Here is a 27,570-nt window from a genome sequence, read left to right on the forward strand (position 1 = left end):
CTGCCATTGTCAGAAGCCAGAGCTGCATCGTTGAGCATAGAGAAAGACTTGCTCACACAGGCTGAGACCCAACAATGTACTTGTTCTTCTTTGGAACACTGAACAAAGATCCCCTGGAGAGTAGCTTACAGATGGGTGGTGTGGGTGGGTGGGAAAGAAACTGGAGACTGAAAAGCTCTAGCAACAGAAGTGCGCAGGGATGTGGAAACCAGAGGGCTTTCAGCTTGCAAATTCACAATGGCATACAGGGGAGAGGCATTTTGCCTGCTAAAATTCACTCCCCTCCATACAGGATCCACTGGCTTGTTCACATGAGCCATGGGGAAAGGTGGCTGATACTTCTCCAATGGCATAGCAAGAAAAGGAGGGATGATTCAAGCAAGGGCCAACGTTTGGATTGGGGAGTCCTGGGCTGAAATCCCTCCTCGCCTGAAAACTCATCAGATGATCTACCCAGTCATAAAATGCTTCAACTTCACCAGACTGAACGCAGCAGAACAGCTTGCCCAAGAACTGTGCAAAAAGGAGTTCATTCTGCTCAATTGGTCCCACACTTCTTCCTGTTTTGGTGGGGGCACAGACAGGTCACACAGCTGGCACCAGTGGAGGCCTTCTACTGTCCTCCAAACTGGGACCCACAAGCCTCTCATCACTGGGCTGTGGCACAAGCCCTTTGGGCACAGGCTGCTTGGGTGCACCTGGTATATCCCTAAGAGACCTCTGAAGGCATGGGATGCCCCCCCCTTCAGATATGGTTGCCAATTCCAGCTCAGGAATTCGCAGGAGATTTGGGGAGGGTGTTCTCTGGGGATACAATGCCACCCCGTCTGCCCTCTAAGGGTTCTGTTTCCTCCAGGGGCCTTGGAGGTCAGTTAAAATCCAAGGAGAACTTCAGGCCTCTCCCCCACTCTCGAAATAACTGCAGCCACTACAGCTGTTCTCCAGGTTCCCACAAACCGAACTGAAGTCTCATCACCAAAGGAGGTTGCAGAAGCTCCCTGAATTCCACAGATGAGAGTCAATGAAGGTTCAGCAAAACTATTTTGTCAGGAAAGGAAACATGAGTGGATGCAGCATGTTTCACATTCACACTGCAGAGATTGAGATGCCAGGACTAGAAGCAGAACTCAGCCTTCCCAGACCCTCTCAGCTCTTCTCATGGCCTTGAACAGCTCCAGCCAATGCAGGGGTTGTTTGTTTCTTTTTCGGGGGGGGGGGGGGGCGGGGAAGGACAGTGGTTCAAAGGCCCTTCTTGTACCTTCTCCCTTCCCTAACAGAGAGAAAGAACAGGCAAGTATATGTGACTGGATTAATTTGAAGGATATGTAGAAGATATAACAGAATTGCTCAGAATGTTGTCAGTTCTCTTTGAATGCACACAGCACAAACTGCTGCTTTACATTTTGCAGCAGCTCAGAAAACCCACTGGATGCATTTTGGGGCGCAGCGTTCAGTTCTCCTTAGACTGAGGTTTCTTTTTTAAAAAGCAAGTTGCAAGCAGTGTGTGTGCACATGCATATATACCCCACCCTCCAACAATATATCTTTTTCTCAATGTGGCCAAATCTGTGAGTACTTAAATCTGTAGATTTGGAGCCATGACAAGACAGATCTTTCTACAAACCCCAGAAAAGCCCCCAGTTTGCAGAAACACCTGAAATCTTTAAAAAAGAAGACACTGGTTAAACCCCTGCTCAGCAAAAACAATAGCAGAGCATTGCCGGCTGAAGACTTGGCAGATTCTGTCAGGGCCAGGCCAGGGGAGGGGCAGGGAGGCTTCCTTAGGGCCAGGGAGGAGAGGGCTGGCTGTGCTGGTCAGGCCTGCAGTGCTTCTGCTGGCTCCACTGCACTTGGCACTGCTGCAAAGCAGGCCCAGCCACAGAGAGGCAGGCTGAGCCAGAGGTGGTTTTGCACAACACAAAGGAACACCCCCCCCCCCCCAATTTGGGATACGTTTTTTCCTGAAAACCTGAGGTGTTCCCCAAGTTTGTGGGAAAACCTCTCTTCTCTCCACCTGGCCCTGATCTGCCGCTTTAAGAACCTGCAAACTGGGGCTCCCGCTGGCGATTAGAATATATGATGACAGGATATGATATGATAAATCAACTTGAGAGAAGTTTTGTCTTCGGCCCGTGCAGCTTGAATTCTAAACATCCCGCAACCCTTGGTTCAAGTGCTCGTTTTTACCTCAGTTGTGTGCTTCTTTTGGAACCAATTGTGTTCATGTTCCCTTTTGACAGCACACCATCTTGTGGCTGTCAAGTTTTACCTCAGGCCCAGGTGGGTTATACTTAGGCCCAGATACTCTCTTTATTCCCAGCTTGGAACCCCAATGCAGCAGGGTAGATGGGAAATGGCAGGATGGTGCAAAACTCCTGAGGGGGGGCCTAGTCCCTCCCCCCTTCACGTCTGACTGTCTGAACCTCCCCCCCCAGCCCCCACTGCTCTGATTGGCAGTCGTGTTTCTGGGGGACAACATTCTGTGCTCTACTGCAGCGGTCCCCAATCTTTTTGCCACCAGGGACCAGTTTGATGGAAGACAATTTTTCCATGGACCGGTGTGTGTGTGTAATGGGTTTGGGATGATACAATTGTGCACTTTATTTTTATTAGTTTGGTGTAATGGTTAAGTGTGCGGACTCTTATCTGGGAGAACCAGGTTTGATTCCCCACTCCTCCACTTGCAGCTGCTGGAATAGCCTTGGTCAGCTCTTGTAGGAGTTGTCCTTGAAAGGGCAGCTGCTGTAAGAGCTCTCTCAGCTCCACCCACCTCACAGGGTGTCCGTTGTGGGGGAGGAAGGTAAAGGAGATTGTGAGCCACTCTGAGACTCTGAGATTTGGAGTGGAGGGTGGGATATAAATCCAATGTTGTTGTCTTCTTCTTCTTATTATTCTCTCTCTCTCTCGGCTTGGCTTCGCGAATGAAGATTTAAGAAGGGTGCAATAGTCCACGTTTGCTGCTATTACAACTCAAGGCCCGGTTGCTAACAGGCCACAGACTGGTACCGGTCCACAGCCCAGGGGTTGGGGACCCCTGCTCTACTTGATTCAACTGGGAATGCCTCTTTCACACAAGACTTTCAGACATGTATCACTCCAAAGCTACGACATTTTTTTCTTCAGACAGGACTACTTTATTCATAAGCAACCATACAGCTTCAGTCAATCGATTACATGATTAACGGAGTTGGGACTCTTTCATTGGGTGACAGTGCTGACTTTCATAGCAGTGCTGTTAAGGAGAGAACGTCAAGGGCAGGGAGGCAGCTGATGCCGTTCCCTTCCAATTGTTGTTATCATGAACAGCAAGAGCTCCTATGAGACTAAATGGAACCTCTCTGTTCACGGGCAGTGCATAGGGTTGCTAGGGCTGGGTTGGGGAATATCTGGAGGTTTAGGGGATCGAGCTTGAGGAAGGCTCAAGGTATTTGTGAGTTTCCTGCATTGTGCAGGGAGTTGGATTAGATGACCCTGGAGGTCCCTTCCAACTCTATGATTCTAAGGCAGGATTTGGGAAGGAATTTCAGTGGGGTATAACAACACAGAGTCCATCTTCCAAAGCGGCCATTTTCTTCAGGTGAACTGATCTTTGCCATCCGGAGATCAGTTGTAATCCCAGGGGAGCTCCAGCCAACACCTGGAGGTTGACAACCCTAGTAGTTTACCTCTGTGTCGTGGATGCTGGAGGAATGCATCTGTCTTCCTGCTGCTGGAAACCAGTTGGACCACAGCCTGATCCAGGAAGTCTTAAAAGTTCAGGCTCTTGTGAAAATTGCCCAGCCATCTTATCCTCACACAAGAACAAAGAAAGAAGACCTAATGGAGATCCCGCTAATTTTCTGTGCTTGTCCCCCGTCTTGATCTTCTGTGGCTGTGGTCAATTCATCCGCCCTTTCTCAATGGCCCTGAAGATGTGTGTTCATTCCCTTTCTCAGTATATCCCTTTCACTCTCTTGTTCTCTGGGTCAAAAGGTGACTTGGTGTGGGCTTTGGCTAGATAGCGCACTCCCATTCTTTCCAGGGAATATTCAGCCTCTTTCACAAACTCTGTGGTGACCTAAAGAGGAGACAAGGCAGATTGGTCTCAATAAACAGGAGACTTGTGCATTTATGTCACTTCTCATCAGCAGAAGAAAATGGGCCTCACCTGCCTTTCCTTGCCCAAACATCTCAAGAACAAACAGACTTGTGAGCATTCCAGAATTCTGCAGGTGTGCAGATCAAGCATAGACTAAGGTACTGGGCACAGGACAGAGCTGGACTGGGAATCCAAGCTTCCCTGTTTCTAAAAGAGCAGGTTGCAGAGAAATGCTTGAAAATGTATGGCCAATGCCAGATGGAAGTCAGAGAGGCAGCTGAGTAAGCTCTCCAGTGGCCAGAGAATGAGGCTCCTGTGCCCTTTGCAGCTTCTTGGCCCTTTCCATCACAGGCCAAACAGGAAAACTTACATGGAGTAGTCAGTGTTGCAGAATAAGTTATGCAAAAATCAGGCAAAAGAGCAGCACAATCTATACAGGCTCCAGAACCCTCCTAACCCTGGTGTGGGATTCAGCAGGAAGAAGAATGAACTCTGCATGCAACAGAACTGCTTCACTAATTGAAGCATCTGAGCATCCTTCCTTCCTTCCTGGTCAGAGAATGCAGAAACTGACATGGCATCCTTACTAAACACTTCCACAAATGCTACCTCCAGGGCCATTTCCCAGTCTTCTCCTTCTCCCATGGCTGGAAACAAATTAGAGGGAGTGATCCTGCCAAGCTGCTCCCTCCATTAGAGCACAAATCCTTCAGCTACAAATGGGAAACGGGCCCTGCGGGTGAAAAACTGGCTGGCTGAGTGCATCACAGCTATAAAACAGCTTTCTGCTACTTGCTCTTTCTTGATTCATAGGAAGGCGTTTGCTTTCCCCTGAGCTGGTGTTCCCACTGGCCTCCCACCTCCAGGGTCTCAGCTTTGTGAACAGCCTCCCTACATCTTCAAAGGCCTCCTCACAAGCCTCCACCACCAAACAGGCTCCCTGCTCTCTCCGGGTTGCAATTCACATGCAAATCAGGCCAGTAATTATGCCAAGCTGGAAAGAACCACCCCCTCTCACTCAACATCTGGTGCATGCCCTTCTGTGGGGCCTGGTGGAGCGGGTGCCCCTGGAGACGACAAAAGCCCCAGCGTGGCACTGCAGGATTTGGGCCCTGCTTGGAAGAGACGGCCCTGCCTAGTGAGGCTTGAATGGGGAGTGAAGGCTTGGGGGTGGGGGGGAGCTCCTGACTGGCAAATAACTCTGTGCTTCTGTCACATCCAGAATATTTGTGTGTGGGTGTCAGAAAATGAGGGAAAGGAGCGGTGCTTGTGCAGGCAGGTGGCTGACTGCTTGTTTTCCTGAAATAAACCAAGTGGAGGCTGGGGAAGTCGGCCCTCCTGCAACTTTCCTGCCCACCATGTCAGCCCGTGGGGAAAAGGGCTAACTACTCACAGGACAATATGACTTGATTAATCCTCTGTCCTCGAACTAATCAATCTAACAATTAACTGATTTATGTATTTTAATGTATAAATTACATGACCTTCTGTGGTTCAATGCATCATTCATTCGCAACTTTAGATGGAATTCATAAGTGTATAAAGCTTTTAAAAGGTACAGAAAAATTCAAGGAGGATAGAGCAGTTAGCTAAAAGGCATTTCCACATTCAGAGTCAGTCTGCCTTCAACCACCAGCTGCCAGGCACAAGCAGCGGAGAAGTCTCTCACAGGCATGCCCTGCTTGGAACCTTCTTAAATGCCTCCGGTTGGCTCCTGCTGGAAATGGGACACCAGGCAAGATGGACCTTTAATATGATGGATCTAACAGGACTGCTCTTCTCCTTCAGGTGTTCCAAGAAACACACGGGGTGTACATGAGATCCTGCCCAATCAGCCGCTCCCTGCAGCACCTACATGCGGGATACCATCATGTTTGCAGATGGGACATCTCCTTGGCTATGAACCTCCACTGCGCACTGCAGACACTATAAAAATTGGATCCTACCCACATTGGAGGTCTATGTATATAAGATGCCACATCACACAAAAAGGACTGGGGCCACCTGGAATGACCATAACACCCCCCCCCCCTGGCCCCTGTAACCTAGAACAGGGTTTCCCAAACTCCACAGAGAGAGAGAGAGAGAGAGAGAGAGAGAGGGACAGAGACAGAGAGACAGAGAAACATGAAATGGCAGTCTGGGAAAACATGAAATGGTAGGGCGTTTCAAGCTTCTTCCCTCCCCCCCCCCCCCAGAGTCTACTCAGATTAGTAATGGCAAGGAAGGAAGGAAGGAAGGAAGGAAGGAAGGAAGGAAGGAAGGAAGGAAGGAAGGAAGGAAGGAAGGAAGGAAGGAAGGAAGGAAGGAAGGAAGGAAGGAAGGAAGGAAGGAAGGAAGGAAGGGCAAAAGAAAGAAAGAGGGAGAGAGTGGGAAATAAAGCAAATAGACAGGGAAAAAGAAAGACTGACTGACAGAAAGAAAAAAAGAATAAATGAAAGGGAGGGAGGGAGGGGGAAATAGTTGGAAACAAATATACAGAGAGAAAAATATACACAGGCCGCCGGGCGAAAGCGGCAGGGTCTGCTGAGCTCTGCCCGGCAGCGGGACGTCACATTGTGGCTTCTGTGGCCCAGTTCCCAGTCCCTGTAGATGGGAAACGCCGCCCTAGAATATTTGTACAGAGGCAACAGAGGAGCCTTTTTGAAATACTGCAAAAAGCAAAAAGTAACTTACAGCTTAATAAAACAAAGTCATCATTCACTGTTAAGAGGATTCACACTACCTTTGCTTCATTACTCCTCGTGATGGGGAAAAGGTTTATTGTCTACTGAGGATCTGGCAATTTGAAAAGACTCCAACTTAACTGATTCCTCAGGTGATCAATCCGTGCCAAATGGAGAGTCCTAACATCACAGCAGGGCTGGGCCAACTGAATAGCAAAGCTAATGAGCCCATGGCAGGGTGACGTCACAACATCATTTCATAACCTCGCCACCCTCTTGAGCAGAGACACACATCCTGGGCTCCTGGAGCAGAGACACACATCCTGGAGGGCTCCTCCATCTGCTCCAAAGGGAACTGCTGAGAAATTTCTCTTCCACCCCTTTGATGCAAGACGTTCCCTCCCTGCTCCAGGCTGCCTGTCACATTGCTAGATGCCAGCAAAAGCAGCCAGGAAGGACGGAGTGCAGCGCATGGGAATGGGGGAAAGCCCTCGGCTGAGAACTGCCAAGGTCATCCCAGTGCTGGAATCTGCCCCTGCCTCTCCCTAAAGGAAACCGGGGGCAGCTTGTGGGTCTCAGGGCTCTGATCCACAATCCACATGTCCTCTTTTTATTTAAAAAAACAAATTCTACTGCATTATATAGCCTGCTCTAACCAGCTCATAATGATATTTAAAACAACCACGATAAGAATAAAATGTAAACCAAAATGTAGCTAAAAATACTTGAAACTGTTTTTTAAAAGAAAGGAGAATAAAGATGAGTCAATTGCTGGAGCAAGAGTTTCCTAACATGCTCAACAGAGACTGCCCAATAAGCTTCACTGGGCAGGATGTTCCAGAGTGCAGGTGCCAGCATTAACATGGCCCTCACTTTTGGGTCATCCAAACCCAACCCTAGAGAAGCAGTCTCCGTGATCAACTTTGGGGGGAAAGGTGGGGTGGTGCTCTGGCTTCAAATTTCTTTGGCCAGCTTCCCCAAAGGAGCTCTTCAGACTATTGTAGTCCTCCAAATGAGAGCTTTTGGGAGTATTCCCATCAGAACACAAGGCTGCTGGGACCGAAACAGGTGACTCTTCAGAAAAGATCTCCCTGCAACTGCACTGGCAAGAATCCAGCCTCCAGAAGCATCAGTGCATGACACACACACACACACACAGAGGACCTGTATATAAGAGGCAGAGCTAGAAAGGAAGAGGGAGGATTGGGGATGGGTATCTGAGGGTGCTCCAACTGGGGCTGTACTCCCTGAGACATGCTGGGGGAGCAGCTGACCTGTGGTTATGTGTCACAGTCATATGAACACACTGCATTTTAACATGCATCTAAAACCCATTTTGCACCTTAAAAACATGATGCATGAAGTGTGTCTTTGCATGTGGGTAAGACAGGCCATGAGGCATCATCACCCCGCATCGAAGCCTCCCAGAGATCCAAATGCCAGGAGGCCACTCTGACACACACCTGACCACACAGACCCCGTCCCCCCCCCCCCCACATGCCCAGGCAGGCTCACCCCTTCATCTGAGCCTGACACAGGACACCCCGGTAGTTGGGAGTTCCCCACACTCACCGGCTCTCCCTCAGGATTCCGGATGTATCCATACGCAATGGTCTTGTCAAGAGCGTGTCCAAACTCAGCCCTCCGGATGTGTCCGATGACTTTGCCATTTCTCCAGATGGCCTCCAGTCCAAACATGGGCACCTTCCTGAAGAATACCAGCAAAGCAAATCTCAGACCTCCTAAGGTGGCAAAGAATATGCCCCTGCTTGCCCTTCATCCATGGGGTCTGCTGAGAAGCACTGCTGCACAGCAGACACCAGAGAGGGCTGGCAAGGAAGCCCTGAAGCACGCCAGCGGGTAATGGCTGGATGCTGTTGAATTCTAACCCTCAGGTCCTTCCAAATGTCACAGGACATCAAGTGCAGAAATCGGACAGGGAGACTGGAGTCAAGGAGCTCCTCAGAGACCAGCAGGAGTTTCAGGGCGGGAGCTTTCAAGAGCCAGGGCTCCCTTCGACAGCACAGCAGAGCAGAAGTGGAGACCTCGGCATCCTTTTCTCCTGGTCAGAAGGGGGGAGGTGTTGTAAAGAAGGCTTGTAAGGATGTCTCTCAGGTGCTCCTGGACTCAAACCTAACTGCTCTGCTGCAGACCAACAGAGCTCCACCCTCTGAAGATATCAAACCGGAAGCAGCGTTTAGGCATCCAGAGCTGTGGCCAGACGAACACTTTGATCAGGAGTCATTGCTGTTCCCTTCTGGATTTAAAGTGCATGATCAGACAGCAACACCCCATTGTTGGCACCCCGTTTTGACCTGCCTTCGAAGCAGAGTTATGAGGCTCCAGGGGAAGTCCAGTCCTTATGAATGTCAGGGCTTTCACCCTGCATTTCTGGCTGTCTGAACTCCCTTGTTGCCAACTGAAGCTGTGAACCTTCCTTTCTGTTTCCTCTTTCCCTTTTTTTTGATCAGGCAGGAACATGCACATAGTCACCCCTGGGCCATCAATCACTGCTACTATTTACAGTTTACAGAAATCTCTCTCTCTCTGTGTCTCTCTTGGGAGCTCTCAACACGATGGTTTTCTTAGGAACACCTCCAAGGCGCAGTGTCAAAAGACTCCGCCCCCTTGAACTATATATCCCAGCAGCCCCCTCCAGCTACCAGCCACCATCCTGCCAGGAGTTTGAAGTGCTGCTTCCCATAAATGCTTCTGCACATGTTCACAAGGCAAGCAATGAAAACAACCTGCCTGACTCCCCACTCTGTGGTTGCCACACAGCAGTAACCTGATCAATCAACCATGGAGTGAGCGCATGCTGAACTGGGTTATGGTAGGATGTCTGATCAAAACTCTTTGTTACGCCCCCTGCCCCCCTCCCCCGAATTAGAGACAGGGCCAGATTGCACAAAGTCTGTTGTCTGACTGCAGCCCAAGAAACCAAAACCCACTCAGGAAATTATTGGGGGGCCACAACTCCATTGAGGTGGCCTTTTGCTGTATGAATGCCAACCAGTTCCATCCAGATTGCCAAAGCGCCCAAGCCCCACCGACCTGGTCTCTGCAGCTTGCTACTCACTCATCAACAGTGAAGCAGACCAGGCGGCGGAATAGGCCAGCGGTTTTCTGAGCCTCTATGGCTTCCCGTCCGAGGAAAGGGATGTCAGTTTTGAGTTTGCATGTAAAGGCCAGGCCAGCTTCCAGGGGAGTGTCATCGGGCCGAAGGTCTGCATGCCAGTGTCTGTAGCCTGCCAAGAAACACAACAGCTGGTAATGTCTAATCTCAGGAAAGGCAAGCCACAGGTTGGGCCTGGGGAATAGCACGGAGAATCTACCAGCAGAAGTTTCCTGATAATGGAGGAAGAGCTCCAAGCAATAGGTTTTTGGCTCAAGCTAAATTTCAACCCGCTTGAATGGACTTCACTGAGTCTTACACCCATTTTCTATTCAGGATGGATGAGAGCTGTTGCGGAGAAGTCACAACTTTGTGGGCTTCCACGGCCCTACAGCACCTTGGGCTTTGAGGAGGAAAAAGAATAAAATAAAATAAACAATGCATTTGGGATCCAGCCCTCCAAGCTAACAGAGAAGAGGCTCAAACCTATCCAACAGCAGGGAACCTCAGCAAAAAAAAAAAATCCTAGCAGAATAGCTTTCTGCCTTAGAATTCATTAAATACTCAAGAACCTTCCCTTTGGCTCCCCTGAATGTCTTCGCCTGTAGCTCTTCTGGCAGGGAGACACTCACATACCCTCTGTTCTTAGGGAACTTGTCCTTGTCATTCCAGCGTGGTTGAAACAGCTGAAGATCTGCCATGGTGTTTTTTATTTTATAAGATCAGGCAGATCCAGCATATTTTATATGTCCTTTCTCCTTTCATCTGACTCCAAGGAAACCAACGTCAAGGTAGTCAAATTTTGTGTACATATTTCCTTTTATGCATTGCTGACCTGATTATGTTGCTACTGGCTGATCTATGATTGCCATAAAACTAAGAAAGACTGACAAAAGGAGGAGATTAGCTCTCAGAGTTATACAGGCCAAGAAGACAGGCATTTAAAAAGGATTTCAGGGCACATGGAAACTATGACGGTGGAATCAAAGCTCTCGGCATGCAGGAACTTTGCCCCCACCAAGAATCAGGCATTCTCTGACCCTCCTTGCAGAAGCAACAGAACATGTAAGAATGGCAGCTATAAGATGGAAATAAGCCAGATCCTTGGAGCTTCTCTAGCCTCTCATGTGGAGGATCTGGGGATGCTTCATAGTAGTCAGTCTCCAAGCCATTCTTGCAAACCAAACAAGGACTTGGACAAACCTTTTTCAATGCTGAGGGAATCAATGGCCCTGTAGCCAGCATTGGTGATGCCATACTTGGCACCAGCTTTCATGACAGACCGGTAGACCCTCACACAGTCCTTCCTGGGCACATGAAGCTCCCAGCCCATCTCTCCAACAAACGACAGCCTCATGGCTCGGACCTGAGAGATAAAGGAGACCAGAGAAAAGAAAGAGTTAAAGAACCATGCCCTTGGAAGTGGTCTAATAAGCTATCTAGTCGATCCAGCCTCCTGTCAAGTCTGCAGATTCAATAAGGAGTTGATGTGGATACAAAGAAGCTAGTTTATTGATACTGGATACTTGTGGCCTGAGCCAGGGTTTGAAGAGACTAAAACCATACAGTAAATACATTGCATATAAAGATCACTTCAAAAGCATTCCTACGGGCAGGGGAATTGTGCAGGGGACATTCACACATAGATGTTACCAGTACATTCTCATGTTGATTAGGCGTAGTGGCCTTGATGTTTTACTCGGCTCCTACGGCTCCCACAGGCCTGGGCTGAGAAGGTTCAGATAAGACTTTTCACACATCACCATTTCAAAGCAGGGAGAGCTTCTAAGGAAAGGGAGGGGGAACAGTGGAGAGGCCCTAGCAGCATTTGGTTCTACTTTGGTTCTACCCAGCATGCTCTCTGGTTGAGCCAGAGTTATACTCAGACTTGACACCTCCTGCCCAATAGTGCAGGAGTTCCTGAACTCCAGTATCCTCAGTGGACCTCCTCCTTCTGGAAGACCTCCAGCATGCAAGAGCCCACCACCCAAGGCAATGGATTTCTTTGTCACACCATTCCTCCTGTTAGCATGGTTCTGCTAATGTTCAATTGCAATTTATTCCCCTGTAATTTAAGCCCATTAAGTCTGGTCTTGCATGCTGGAGAGCAAAGAACAAGTCTTTGCCTTGGTCCCTGAAACTAGACACGGGCATCCAGGCATGGCATGACTAGCACAGACGAGAGTGAATAACAGCCTTGCTTGACTCTCTGCCCCCCATTTCTGCCTTTATTTCTGCCTTCAGTCCTCTTCATTAATTGGGTCCAACTGTGTTGAATGCTCTTCATTAATTGGGTCCAACTGTGTTGAATGCTCCAGCTGGTTTGCTACCCCTTCTGCCTGCAATTGTCCTTGCCAACACCCACCTTGCATCACCTGTTTCTCTCTCTTCCTGCAACCCCTCTGCAAAGCCCCCCTGGCAGGGAATTAAACCACACCTGGTTCCTCATGGCCCATTCCCCCTTCCATTGTCTGTTCTGCTGTCAAAATTTAAATGGTCTCTGAAACAGGGAGTTGACTTTTGCCTTTTTGTTTCACTGTGCAGGGCTTCGGCTGGCACTCTACAGTCTCACCCTTCTAAATCCCAGAGAAGCCAACATAAAAAGACAAGGGAGCCAACATACCCTGAGTAGAATTCCTGTCCCTCTCCCCTTCTCCTCTGCTGCACAGGCTGCCTGCCTGCCGGTGTTCTTCCGGTGCGGCTGAGCTAACGCAATTGGACAGAGCACACTCTCCTCTCCACCTCCTGCTTAGCTCTTATGTATATTTGATGTCCCCCATGGGAGAGATTTTAAAATAGCAGATCTGTTTCACAGCCTCAAGACCCAAACCTCTGGAATGCAACAGCACACGACAATTACACCGTCGCAAGGGGGGCACCTCAGCCCGTCTTCTGCGTGGAGCTCAGAGGAACTGAACCATCAGCTCTGCTCCTTCCAATCCCCCTCTGGAGATGTTCATTGAACATGACATGGCATGTTAATCTTCATTAGGCAGATGAAATGTTCATGCCTCATAACTGAGAATAGCTATTCAAATCAGGGCACTAAGAAGTGGCATCAAAGCAAGATGAGGAAGGCAGCATCAGTTCCGGCTTCCCTCAACCCTCCACAGCCTGCCTCAGTTCCCTGCAGATTTGGAGACAAAACAAACATCCCTCGCCCCCCCCCCCCCCCGCCTCCGACTGGGAGATCTCGGCATGAGCTCTCAAAGTGTCTCTCAAGTCTGCTACAACTTCCCTACATACTCAAAAGATCCAAAAGATGGACGGAGGAAATAATCCTCCTCCAGGCACATGAAAAGGGGCCTCCCCCCACAATATTGTTGGAGTATTTGCAAGTTCAACACCTGACATCATGAAAGAGTTAACCTGTTTGATTATGCCTGCTGGTTGTTAGTTATTTAACTTTAGTTAGCTCCCGCCACAGGAAAGGAAGTCCTATGCATAATGAAGTGACCTTTAGCCTGGCTACCGATAAATTCATAGTTAAGTGATGTTACCTGATACTTTGCAGTTAGGCATTTTGGGTTTCTTCTTCCTGTCTTTGTTTAGAGTAGGGGTGTCAAATGTCCATCCTGTGGGCCAAAACGACCCACTCAGAGCTTCCATCAGGCCCATGGGGCTCTTTTCTCCCCCTTCTTGTCCTCACCCTTTGAAGCTGGCAGGCTGCCCAAATTCCCAGCTCCTTCTGCCTTGTCTTGAGACCCTGGAGAGCCGCTGCCAGTCTGAGAAGACAATACTGACTTTGATGGACCAAGGGTCTGATTCAGTATAAGGCAGCTTCATATGTTCATATGTCTTTGCTGAATGCAGCAGGAAGCTCTTCTGGGCTTGCAAAGCAAATGCAGAATGGGCTTTCCATTAAGATCTGTTTGCCCAGACAGACTCCTCTGGGAGTATCTATCTGGGTGCAGAGACCTTAATGGAAAATCCATTCCATGTTTTCCTTGCAGCTTTGTCTGTGCTGCAATATATTTTAATGGAGTGAAACTCAGTTTCACTTTTCAGCATTTATATGGCCAATGAGAAGCTGTTCCTTGCTTCACTTGTGTGACCTTGCAAGGAAAGGATTGATGCTTTCAGCCAGTATGTCTCTGCTGGATGGACCTTAAAACTGGTACCTAGTGAGTACTCCAGACTGGGAACCCACAGCCAAAGGGTTATATTACACTGGAAAGCCATTGCCAATCTAAATAGATCTAGGTGTCAAGCATGCTATTTCTGTGTACTAAATCAATATAGGTATTGGGAATCATTTCCTCTCTGCCCTAAAATCATTCTCTTTCTTAGTTGCATTTCAAAGCTTGTTCCCCCCCCCCTTCCTCTCCTCTCCTTCCCTTCTCACCCCTGAGTAGAAGATTTAGAATATGCAAGTAACCTTGATGATAGAAGAAAGGCGCCTCCCCCGAACAGTTCCCATTCATACATCTTATCAGAAAAGCAGGAATGTCTGGGAACCGGGAGAAGTTATAACCACATAATGGTAGTTGGTAATACTCTTTGAACATCTGTTGCAATTTACATCTGTATGTTATGGTTTGAAGCTATCTATCCTATTGCCATTGATGTAGCCTTTAAGAATCTATACCGTGTGAAACTTTGTATCACTTCCAAGGTATTGCACCTTGAGCAAGTACCGAATTATCAATAAATGAGTCTTTGTATCAAACAACTGCTTGGTTATTCGAAATACCGATGCTTGACATTTTGGAAGTGATCCTATTAGAAATTTAACTGAACTGGCAACTTTCTGATCATATGGCGGAGAGAGCTCTGGATAACAGTGAATTCCCCACTCCCCCAGAGAGAAGACGAGGCGAAAGCAGAGAGGACGAAGCCGAAGTGCGGACTCCTCCGTGGCACATACTAGATGCCCGCAGAGCTGCGGGGCGAGGATCTCCTCTGCACATTCAACAACTCTTTGTCACCCCCTGAAATTGGGAACCGTGAATTTCCACCACAGCTCGGAGGTAAGCTATCCTAACACGACACTCCCATCAGGTGAGAGTAATGATCGGGGAGAGCAGGCAAGAAGGTGCTCGAGAAGGGGCATGAGTCATCGGTGGTAGGGCGTGGGAGGAACCCCAATCTGAGGAGGGGGAGGAAGGTGAAGCTCCTGAGCAACCAGGCCTCGAAGGAGAGGGGAAGAACCCAAACCCGATGATCAAGGAATACTCCAAAAGGTGAGAAATGAGATGGCTGACATGGCGAGGGGCTTGAGGGACAAGATACAAGCCAACGCCACCTTCATGGCGCAAGAGATTAGCAGGCAGCTCAATAGGGTACTGCGACCTGCAGATCCGAGGGGAGCACCAATACCCCCACTGGCGAGACAACCTGCAGCACCGCCGATGCCGCCACCACCAGTCCCCCGAGATTATGGCTGGGGAAGAGAGTTGGACGCGACATTCGACGTCCCGAGGAGGTGGAGTACTTCTCTATCCAAGCCAATAGCTACATGCACTACTGGGGGAACACCTTCCCTGGTGAATTCAGCCGAGTAGACTACCTGGGGTCGAAGCTGAAAGGGGTCGCCAAATGATGGTACATGAGTCTATATGAGACCAGAAGCCCCGAATTGGACACAGTGGCTGACTTCGTTCAAGCCTTACTCACGCAGTACGAAGACCCACTCCAAGAAACTCGAGCGCTGACAGCACTGCGAGACATGCAACAGGGGTCGAAGTCGGTGCGTGAGTATGCGGCAAAATTTCGGACAAATACGACCAATGTCTAGGCATGGAACGAGCTGATGAAAATCGAGCAGTTCCAGAGGGCCCCCTGAATGCAAGCGTGTTGGATCGAGCGCTGCAACAAGCTCGTCCCACCACACTGGTGGGATAGGTACAACTAGCTGGTGAGGTAGAAACCAACATGAAGAGAGTGGCCCTGCAACGGCAACAGCAGCAAGGAAGTAAGGGCGGACGTGAGTCTTGGTCGGGAGCAAAGCCAGAAGGAAAAAAAGTTAACCCCCTGGGGGTAGCCAACAAACCGACTACCCCGCAACGTTGCTTCCAATGTGGGGACGTGAACCATCTGGCTGCTAACTGCCCGGAGCGACCTCGAGGCCCCCCCTTACTCCGAAGCCCAGCGCACTGGTGTCAATAAAGACCATGAGTCGTCCTAAAGAATCAGTGAAAGGGAGCACCGTGACCGCTACTTCCATGGATGAAGAGACCATCATCATAGATGAGTCAAGCGAGATGTCATAAGAACATAAGAGAAGCCATGTTGGATCAGGCCAATGGCCCATCCAGTCCAACACTCTGTGTCACATAAGAACATAAGAGAAGCCCTGTTGGATCAGGCCAGTGGCCCATCCAGCCCAACACTCTGTGTCACATAAGAACACAAGAGAAGCCATGTTGGATCAGGCCAGTGGCCCATCCAGTCCAACACTGTGTCACATAAGAACATAAGAGAAGCCATGTTGGATCAGGCCAGTGGCCCATCCAGCCCAACACTCTGTGTCACATAAGAACATAAGAGAAGCCTTGTTGGATCAGGCCAGTGGCCCATCCAGTCCAACACTGTGTCACATAAGAACATAAGAGAAGCCATGTTGGATCAGGCCAATGGCCCATCCAGTCCAACACTCTGTATCACACAGTGGCCAAAAAATTTTTATACACACACACACACACATATATATATATATACACACACACTGTGGCTAATAGCCACTGATGGACCTCTGCTCCATATTTTTATCTAACCCCCTCTAGGGTACAGAGTATTCGGGAAGGGGTCAGCCATGGACCCTGCCAAGATCCAAGCAGTACTAGATTGGGAACCCCTGAGGACACGTAGACAGCTCCAATCTTTCCTCGGTTTTGCAAATTTTTACCGTAATTTCATTCAGGGATTTGCACACACCATGAGACCCTTAACAGACCTCCTCAAAACAAAAGGGGAAGGCCCGGAAGCAGAGACCAGGGGCAAAATTGGAATGGACAGCCAAACGTCAGGAGGTGTTTAATAAACTGAAAAGACTATTTATTAGTGAACCCATTTTTAGCCACCCAAATGAATTACGACCCTTTGTGGTTCAATGTGACGCCTCCGATGTTGCTGTAGGAGCCATTCTGATGCAACCAGATGACGAAGGGAGACTACGACCCTGTGCATACATCTCCAAGAAATTCTCCTTGGAACAGCGGAATTGGTCTGTGTGGGACAAGGAGGCATTTGCCGTAACGTTTGCCTTAAAAACCTGGAGGTCTTCGTTAGAGGGAGCCAGGGTCCCTTTTGAAATTTGGACAGATCATAAGAATTTAGAGGCACTCTTGGGACGTTGAAAACTGACAGATACAAATTTGGTGGGCAAGATTTTTTGCCAAATTTGATTTTACTCTCAAGCACATTCCGGGCTCCAAAAACTTTTTAGCAGATGCTTTGTCTTGACTTCCCCAACACAATAGCCAGAGGGAAGAAGTTATTGATTCTATTATATCACCCCATCACCTGGTGGGGGCAGTAACCACTAGGTCTAAAGCTAAAAAGGAAAATATAGAAGAAAAGTGGGGAGGCTTCAGCTTTTAATCAGCTTATTGGTTGAGCACATGGTTGGCATGCAGGAGGTCCAGAGCTGGTGGGGAAGATGCCTGGGGACAAGGGTGATCCCACTGACAGCAAGCAAGCAGCAGCTGAGCAGTTTCCTCTCTTCTCTTTCTGCAGGTATTTAGCCTTGGACTTCTGCGGGCTCAGAGGTCCAAGGCCTTCCTTCTGCAAGAGCTAAAGGGATTCGGCTTGTGACTCACAGGCTGGGAGAATCCAGACTAGCCCAGATTTGTTTTCCTTTGTGCGCGTATGTTTTTGTTATCTCCCCACCCCCCTTAAACTGCCTTGGGTCCCTCTAGGGGGAAATGCAGTCATACAATGCTTAAATACATAAATGATATGCTCAGTCAGCAGCACTGCCAGCCACAGTCCTGGACTCAAAGGACCAGCAGTCATGTTCCAAAGAAGGGCTAATCGAGATGGGGAAAGGCTGTGGCTCAGCAGAAAGAGCAGCATCTGTCTAGCATGCCGGAAGTCCCAGTTTCAGATCCCCGGCAGCATCTCCAGCTAAAAGGACCAGGCAGTGGGTGATCGCTCCTTCCCCCCTCCGATCCCAGCGCTTGCTTTAAACGGAAGATTGGTATCACTTACCGTGAAGCTTCCTTCTCGGTGGACTGGCAGTGGGTCGGTCCGACTACTGGGTATAGGCTCCTCCTCCATGTCACAGGGTCGGGTGCTCCAAACGATCCGGAGGGGGAGTGGCCTATACCACCCTGAGCGCGCCAGTTGTATCCAAGCCGCCTCCCCCTAATAAGAAAATTTACCACCTCCCCATTCACGTACAGAGACGAATAAATAAGAAGATTAGTTTATTACAGCTCAACAAACCACACAGAATGGCAGATTGAAAAAACAGTCATTGTCCAGAAAACAAAGGCACTATCGTCCCCACAGGGAAGCACAAGTGCACCAGAATCCACATCCAAAACCCAGGAAGCCGCTCAACCTCAACGGGCGGGCCGGACCGACCCACTGCCAGTCCACCGAGAAGGAAGCTTCACGGTAAGTGATACCAATCTTCCGTTCTCCGGTGGTCTGGACAGTGGGTCAGTCCGACTACTGGGACGTAACCAAGCTGAACATCCCAGGGCGGGACCGGCTTCCCTATTTAGAGTGCATGCTGCAACACACGCCTCCCAAAGGCTGCTTCCGCCGAAGCCCACTTGTCTACCTTATAATGCCTGGTAAAGGTGTGAACCGACTTCCAAGTCGCTGCCTTACAAACAGCCTCTAAGGATGGAAAAGACCGATACACGGCTGAAGTTGCAGCACCCCTCAGAGAATGAGCCGTAATCCCATCTGGAGGGGTTTGACCTTGTGCCTTGTAGGCCAAAATAATACATTCCCGTAACCATCTGCTCAAAGAAGAAGTGGAAACCTGCCGTCCCAGAGACTTTTTACTAAAGGAGACAAATAAGGCATCCGATCTCCTCCAGTCTTTTGTGCGCTCAATATAAAAACTGAGTGCCCTTCGAACATCTAGACAGTGCAACTCCCGTTCCTTGGGGGACTGGGGGTTGGGACAAAAATTTGGCAGAACCAACTCCTGGGACCTATGAAAAACAGAATTAACTTTGGGAATAAAAGATGGGTCTGGCCGTAGAACCACCTTTTCATTATGAAAAACACAAAGCTCCTTGTCCACTGACAGGGCCCTCAATTCGGACACTCTTCGTGCCGTAGTGATACCCACCAGAAAAATTGTTTTAAGAGTCAGCTCCTTAAGCCCACATGAAGCCATAGGCTCAAAGGGTCACCCGCACGGAGCATTCAGAACCACATTCAACTTCCAGGAAGGGAACCTATGCATCTGTGGAGGCTTAAGAAGAGCGGTACCCTTCAAGAACCGCCTAATGTGTGGGTGTGCTGACAGGGATTTACGCCCTCGCACCCCCTGAATAGATGAAATGGCCGCTACCTGACGCCTAAGCGTGCTAGTGGAAAGCCTCTTGTCCGCCCCTTCCTGTAGGAAACCAAGGATCCCCTTAATTTTAACCTTCATAGGATCCCACCCTCTCTGGATAGACCATGCCGAAAAAACCTTCCAGGTGGTATTATAGATCCTATTGGTAGAACCTTTGCGGGACGCCAGCATAGTATCCACCACTCTAGTACCATATCCTAACTCCCTGAGGTGCAACCGCTCAACTTCCAAACTGTCAGCTGTAACATATCTGGTTGAGGATGAAAAATGTTGCCCTGGGATAGAAGGTCTTCCCTCCTCGGCAGCCGCCAAGGAGGTTGAATCGATAACCTCAGCAGCTCCTGGAACCATGACCGCCTTGGCCAAAATGGAGCCACCAACACCATTTCTGCCCTTAGAACTATCACCCTCTGAATCACCCTGGGTAACAGAGGAAGGGGGGGAAATGCATACAATAGACCCGCTGGCCATGCGGCACTGAGGGCATCGGTGTCTTCCGCTCTTATGTCTCTGCTTTTGGCAAAAAACCTGTCCACTTGACAATTTTCCGCTGTGGCAAACAAGTCCACGGCCACTGGGCCGTACCTGTCCACTATAAGACGGAATATGTCCCTGTGCAACATCCATTCCGTTTGGTCCAGCCAGTGTCTGCTGAGCCAATCCGCTAATAGATTGTCCTTCCCTGGAACATGCACCGCTTTGATCGACAGAAGATTGACTTCGGCCCACTCGAAGAGTACCTTCGCTTCGGCATGAAGGGATTTCACCCTGGTTCCCCCCTGCCGATTCACATAGGCCTTGGCAGTTGAATTGTCCGTTTTCACCAACACATGGCAGCCCTTCAGAACCGTCTGCAACCGTTGCAATCCCAGCCGAATCGCTCTGAGTTCCAGAAAGTTGATACTGCGCTTCATCTCGTGGGGCTCCCATTGACCCTGGACCATCTGGTCCTGTGAATGAGCCCCCCAGCCCCATAGACTGGCATCCGTGGTCATGCAAACCCTCTGTGGCTCGCGGAGTGGATGACCTGGAATGAATAGGCCCAGGCTCACCCACCACTGTAATTGTAGAATCAACTCCTTCGATAATGTCACCAGTTTGGAAATCTTGTTCCCTATCATCTCCTGAAATGGACGGAGAAAGAACTGTAGGGGACGGGTATGAAATCTGGCCCAAGGCAGAAAACTCCTGAAAGGATACCATCATCCCCAATAACTGTGCTAGGACCATAGCCGACACCCTGCGTTGCTGCAGAACCCATTGCAACAAAAGGTAAAATTTTTCCCGTCTCTCTGTAGTCAGGAAGAATCTGTCCAAGGTTGTATCTATCTCCACTCCCAGATGTATTAATCTCTGGGAGGGAAGAAGATTGCTTTTCGCTAGGTTTACCACAAACCCGTGAGAGCGTAGCATGGCCACTGTCTGTTGCATGCCCTCCAGGCACTGCTGGTAGGACCCTGCCTTCACCAAAATGTCGTCCAGATAAGGAAAGATAGCCACGCCCTGAAGCCTTAGCTCCGCCACCAGGGTCACCAGAACCTTGGTGAATACTCTGGGTAAAGACTTCAGGCCGAACGGCAAGGCTCGGTATTGAAAATGTTTCCCTCCGTAAGAGAAACGAAGAAACCTTCTGTGCAATTCCCGAATGGGAACATGCAAGTAGGCCTCTGATAGATCCAAGGAAGCCAGGAAGTCCTGAGGCTGAATGGCTAGTAGTACTGAGCGAAGTGTTTCCATTTTGAAATGCTTTGTCAAAATGAACTTGTTGAGCCATTTCAGATCCAGGATGGTTCTGAATTCCCCGTTCTTTTTCGGGACCAAGAATATTACAGAATAAACCCCCACCCCCTGTTGGGTTACCGGGACAGTCTCTACCGCCCCTATATTCACCAGGTGGTGAATGGCCGACAACATAGCTCTGTGAGCAGATAACTCTTTTTTTCGGGGAACCCAACGAAAATGGTTGGGGGGCAGAGAGTGGAATTCCAAGGCGTAACCCTGTTCCACAACTTCTAGAACCCACTTGTCCTGAATCGATTGGTGCCAGACATCTGAGAAAAGGGATAAACGACCCCCTATTTTGCTTGTTAGTTGGGGCGGGGCATAGTCACTGGGATCCTCCTTTCTTGGAGGGGTTTTTGGGGCCCTGATCTGACTTCCCAGAATAGTAGGGCTTAGAATCACGCCCCTTCTGCTGCCACTTTCCTCGGAATGGGCGAAAGGAACCTGGCCTGGCTGGTTTCTTTGAACCTCGAAAGGAAAGAAAGGGCTTTCTCTGTTTCGTCTCCTTGCCTTTGGAAGGTAAAACCTTCTTTTTATCCTTGTTCTCTACTAGATATTTGTCTAAGCCCTCTCCGAACAACAATGTTCCTTTAAAAGGCACCGCTGCAACCCTGGCCTGGGCTGCAGTATCCACCTCCCAATTACGCAACCAAATATTGCGTCTGGCTGCTACCCCGCATGCCATGGCTCTGGCCGCCAATTGCATGGTGTCTAATGAGCTGTCTGCCACAAAGGCAGCTGACAAGGCAATCTTTTTGAGTTCATCTTTGAACTCCTTAGGGGCTCCGCTATCTGCTGCTGCTAAATTGTTAGACCACGTGCACATTGCTCTAGCAAACAATGAAGACGTGGTAGCTGCTTTGATGGCCCAAGAAGTCGCCTCAAACTCTTTGCGTAAAGCCTGCTCAATCCTCCTATCGCATGGATCCCTGGGTAAACCATCTGAATCCATGGGAAGGACCGAATTGGAAATCAGGCTGGTAACAGGGTCATCCACTGCTGGTAACTTTAATCTCTTAGTAGCCTGTGGAATAAGAGAGTAAAGTTTGGAGAGAATCTGTTGGTTGGCTTTAGGTTTGGACGGGCGTTCCCATTCCGCCTTGACCAAGGCAAAAAAGGCCGCAGGCAAAGGAACCCCTGTCTGAGCACTGCTCAACTTTGGCATCATCTCCCCTGAACCCGTGGGGAGGTCAGGATCCAACTCCTCATTCTCTTTAGGGGTAACTACAAAGTTGAGGGTCCGCAATACTTTGGGGAGCAGTTTTGAATAGTACTCAGAAGGGAATAGCCGAGATTGAACAGTGTCGTTCTGCTCCTCTTCATCTGACAGCTCGCCTTCTTCTTTGTCTGATTGAGGTTCAGATCCCTCTGATTCCTCAGCAGAACTCATGAGTGGGGATTCCAAACCCAAAGGAGGCTTGGACTTAGCACGCCCTTCCATAGGGTCACTGGGACTAGGATCTCTGTCTCTTTTCCTGCCATCCTTCCTTTTTGGTTGAAGGGGAGCAGGGAGGTCCAGCTGCTGGCGCAAGTCCTGTCCCAACTCCTTTAATAATTCCTTCTTAAGCCAATGGATTAAATTGGTCTTGGCATCCTCTCCAGTGAGGTCAAGATTCTGGGCCTCTTGCTGTGGAGTTAGAGCCCCTGACAAAGGGGGTAGGTTGAACTCGCTGGGTGAGCTGTGGGAGCTAGCCGCCATTTTGTTGCCTCTAGCCTCCCTATAAGGGAAGGAATGCAATTGTACTAAATAAAGGGCGGGAAGACTCAAAATGGAGGGCAATATGCCTCCGTGGTGCCCTCTAACGGGCCTTGAGCTCCTTAAGGGAATAACCCCTGCAAGGTCCCCTCTCCCCCTCCTTAGCCAAGCCTACACGGCAAGGCAAACCGAAGGGGAACATAAAAGCAGGCTGGGGACGATTCCCTGCAGCCTCGCGCGCAGCCCTAACGTCGCAGGGCGACTTACCGTGCTGCTGCTCCAACGGCCGCTTCTTTACTTCCCGCTTCGTTCCGAGCGCGTCTGCGCGGGAACGAAGCGCTGCGGGGCTCTGCCGTCCGCTCCGGGGACCCCTACGAGGCACGGCAGCTTGCACGCCGCCAGTCTGAAGGCCGCCTCTTTGCTTCCCGCTTCGTTCCGAGCGCGTCTGCACGGGAACGAAGCGCTGCGGGGCTCTGCTGCTCGCTCCGTGACACAGAGGAGGCAAGGCAGCCTGCCCACCGCCGGCGTTGTGGGGAACAATCCCAACGCTCTTTCTGCAAGCTCTCTCTTCTGCTTGCTGTGGAGTTAGATTTTCAAAAAACCGGATCTTCTGCGCTTTAAACAAGCGCTTGGAGAAAATACCGTCCTGCCTGTGCAGGGCCGGGAGAAAAACTGGCGCGCTCAGGGTGGTATAGGCCACTCCCCCTCCGGATCGTTTGGAGCACCCGACCCTGTGACATGGAGGAGGAGCCTATACCCAGTAGTCGGACCGACCCACTGTCCAGACCACCGGAGAACATCACAGCTGAAGGCAGGCACACAGGGAAGTAGGAAGCACGCTGCCCTCGTCACAGCCGGTGCTCGCAAAGCGCTGGGGCCACGTGGAGCGATCCCAGTGCTTGCCTGAAGAAGATGGAGCCAGGCAAGCAGGCGCGGGGGAAGCGCCGGATCGGAGGAAGAGGCAGTGGATCGCCCCCCAGGAGGAAGGTGCGTCCTATCCTCCGGAGCGCCTTATGGTGTGAAAAATACGGTACATATATTTGTTATATACTATATAAATACATACATACATAATGTCAAGAAGCTGGCTTCATTTGACTTCCGAGAGCCCTGAGACAGTCTTGCCCATGCCTGGTGCATGAAGGAGGACTGATGGGGCAGGGATTTCAACGGACTCTCGTTCCAGAGCCAGGAAATCCTCTCTCAGTCTGTCTCCTCAGGCCCCTCTCTGATAGACGGATCATCCAGCTGCCTGCTCAAACTGGGTCCAATTTTACTCGGCCTAGAGAATCCAGCAAAAACTACGGCTATTGCTGGAATTCACTGGAATCTGGAACTGAGACCTGCTTTAAATTAAGCCCTAAAGGAAAGCAGGGAGACAAAATGAGAGTTCCACAGTAAAGGAAGATAACGCAATCTGGAAAGAAGCCCTTCCAAGGGTGCAGATGCATTTGGGGGGCTGTTTTATGACAATAAGCTTCACTATGCAAACACTCTGCTCCAAACTGTGGGAATTGGGTGGACTAGTTAGGATCCAGGAAGAAATAATTTTTAAAAGACCCACAAGGGCCTTTCTCTCCAAATGTCTTGCCAAGCTCTCAGGTCAGTGTCTACAGACATGCATACTGGACTGGTTGGGTCATGGCTGACACATAACATCACATCAGGCTCTTTATCATTTTAAAAATCTGTTGAACCTCCTTCAATAAGTGATAGACTTTGTTGGCATCTCTCACTTCTTTGTCCCTCAGCTGCTTGGTGAAGCAGATTTTTGTTATCTCCTGCACATGCACCAATGAACGGGACCAACAACTTCCCAAACTTCAATATTTGAAAAAAGGGAAGAAAGCAGTCACTCTTTTTATGAACATTTTTTACAAAGTTAAAAGAAAACCCTACTATTTTTGCTGTTTCAAAAAGGTTCACCTAGCCAGAACCACTGCCCTCACTTGGAATCAGCTTTTCTTGCCCTCACTGATGCCAGCTGTGCACATACTGGTATCTGATTGGATACACACTGCAGTGACATCATCATATTAATTATGGGATCCTCTGACTAGCAGGGATCACCCACATGATTATTCTAGGAATTACTGCCCTCACTCTGAACTGACTATTCCAATCTAAAATAAAAGGAACTTCAAAGAGAAATGGCATGGCAGGGGCAAAACAACATGCCTAAAGAAAAGATACAAAAGCCGGCGCATCTATCTATTTGATACTGACTAAGTCCTAAAAGGATAAAGGTCTCTACTAAAATGCGATCTCCTCTCATCCACATCTGGAGCAAAGTCAAGGCTGCTTAAAGTATCTTAATGAGCTTCCCACATTCCAGAACTCTTCACAGCTGATAAATATCCCACTTGAAGCAGATGCTTGAGGGTCCAATTGATAGGATGCTGCATTCCACACTCTGCTGAACTGGAAAACACCCTCTTTGCAGCTGGTGAAAATCCACAGCTGGCACTGAAAGGGAGGCGAGGAGATACTGTTGATGTAATGCAAAGCTACAATTTTTGCTGGAACTGAGAAACTTCAGTGGCAGGCCAGCCCTATGGAATTCGGTTTGGGCATTTTCTCAATGATGAGTTAACCAAACAATAAGAATATAGGAAATCCTGGAGGCTTCACATTTCCTCACAAGAACACTGTGAACTATCTTCTCTGTCTGCATCAGCTGCCACATCTACATAGTCTGCATCCTGTTTGTTTTGGAGGCAGCAGCCACAAGGTCCTTCGAAGCAACAGCAAAGACCAAGACTATTTTGGGGGGGGGGGGGGGGCACTGATACAAACTTATAATATCTCCCACCTCCACACTGACACTGCAGTCCTTCAATCCCATACATAGAACCTTAACAACTATGAAAAAAGTGTGTTTTAATTCTGAAATTACTGTTATAGATTTTACATCTGGAAAATGCCAGACATTGCTTTAATAATAATGCCCAACTTGAGAGTCCTTACAGTTTTGTGCACTGTTTTGTAATTTCTGGTCATTATCTTCTCAACATCTTTAGTTATTTGATCTGATGGGCCAACCTGACCCAATTAGCTTTAAAGCTTTATTTTTCTTATCTTTTTCAATGCAGAGCCATGAATTAGACCCCCACCCCAGTCACAGAATCATAGAGTTGGAAGGGACCTCCAGGATCATCTAGTCCAACCCCCGCCCTCACCCCCCACCCACACAATTCTCTTGCAGAAGTCCCACTAAATAAGACAGGGATGGCTCGGCGGCTTAACTGTTCCTGCACCATCACCAGGAGTTTTTGATGTGTGCTGGCTTGCTGAAAGTTGAACATAAGAACATAAGAGAAGCCATGTTGGATCAGGCCAGTGGCCCATCCAGTCCAACACTCTGTGTCACATAAGAACATAAGAGAAGCCATGTTGGATCAGGCCAGTGGCCCATCCAGTCCAACACTCTGAGTCACATAAGGACATAAGAGGAGCCATGTTGGATCAGGCCAATGGGCTATCCAGTCCAACACTCTGTGTCACATAAGGACATAAGAGAAGCCATGTTGGATCAGGCCAATGGGCTATCCAGTCCAACACTCTGTGTCACATAAGAACATAAGAGAAGCCCTGTTGGATCAGGCCAGCGGCCCATCCAGTGCAACACTCTGTGTCAAATAAGAACATAAGAGAAGCCATGTTGGATCAGGCCAGTGGCCCATCCAGTCCAACACTCTGTGTCACATAAGAACATAAGAGAAGCCATGTTGGATCAGGCCAGTGGCCCATCCAGTCCAACTCTCTGTGTCACATAAGAACATAAGAGAAGCCATGTTGGATCAGGCCAGTGGCCCATCCAGTCCAACACTCTGAGTCACATAAGGACATAAGAGAAGCCATGTTGGTTCAGGCCAATGGGCTATCCAGTCCAACACTCTGTGTCACATAAGAACATAAGAGAAGCCATGTTGGATCAGGCCAATGGGCTATCCAGTCCAACACTCTGTGTCACATAAGAACATAAGAGAAGCCCTGTTGGATCAGGCCAATGGCCCATCCAGTGCAACACTCTGTGTCAAATAAGAACATAAGAGAAGCCATGTTGGATCAGGCCAGTGGCCCATCCAGTCCAACACTCTGTGTCACATAAGAACATAAGAGAAGCCATGTTGGATCAGGCCAATGGCCCATCCAGTCCAACACTCTGTGTCACATAAGAACATAAGAGAAGCCATGTTGGATCAGGCCAATGGCCCATCCAACACTCTGTATCACATAAGAACATAAGAGAAGCCCTGTTGGATCAGGCCAACGGCCCATCCAGTCCAACACTCTGTGTCACACAGTGGCAAAAAATTTTATATATACACACACACTGTGGCTAATAGCCACTGATAGACCTGTGCTCCATATTTTTATCTAAACCCCTCTTGAAGGTGGCTATACTTGTGGCTGCCACCAAAGTTGCTTTGGCTTCTGCCAGTTACTGGCTTTTCAGAATACTGAACTCCAGCTTCTGCCCCCGGACAAATGATCTTCAATTTCTCACCCCACCCCACCCCCTTCTTGACCTGTTTTCTTCTGCTCCCTTGTGGGAATCAAACCCCTGATTTGTTGTTTTTGTCCCATCTTGTTTTCTTGCACCAAATTTCCCCCAACAAAAATATATGCTGTTGATAAACCATACATTGCTCGTGTAAGAATATTGTACTGTACATGCAAGCACTGTATAAACTGTGAACACACTGAGAGAAATGAAACTGGGCATGTCCACTCCAATGTTCAGGC

The 27,570-nt window shown here is 49.2% G+C and overlaps 1 protein-coding gene across 1 annotated transcript in view; it reads right to left on the bottom strand.

Moving 5' to 3' along the window:
- Positions 1-3,110: 3,110 nt before the first annotated feature.
- Positions 3,111-27,570, bottom strand: part of SARDH (sarcosine dehydrogenase) — a 96,696-nt gene continuing 72,236 nt past the window's right edge. Inside the window, exons 18-21 of the mRNA XM_060251052.1 lie at positions 11,063-11,225; positions 9,824-9,992; positions 8,317-8,452; positions 3,111-4,057 (exon numbers count right to left, since the gene is read on the bottom strand). Of these exons, the coding sequence (XP_060107035.1) occupies positions 3,932-4,057; positions 8,317-8,452; positions 9,824-9,992; positions 11,063-11,225 (594 nt within the window). The 3' untranslated portion in view covers positions 3,111-3,931. The remainder of the gene's footprint in view (positions 4,058-8,316; positions 8,453-9,823; positions 9,993-11,062; positions 11,226-27,570) is intronic.

This window comes from Heteronotia binoei, chromosome 12 (genome assembly GCF_032191835.1).
Source record: "Heteronotia binoei isolate CCM8104 ecotype False Entrance Well chromosome 12, APGP_CSIRO_Hbin_v1, whole genome shotgun sequence".
Lineage (NCBI taxonomy): Eukaryota > Metazoa > Chordata > Lepidosauria > Squamata > Gekkonidae > Heteronotia > Heteronotia binoei.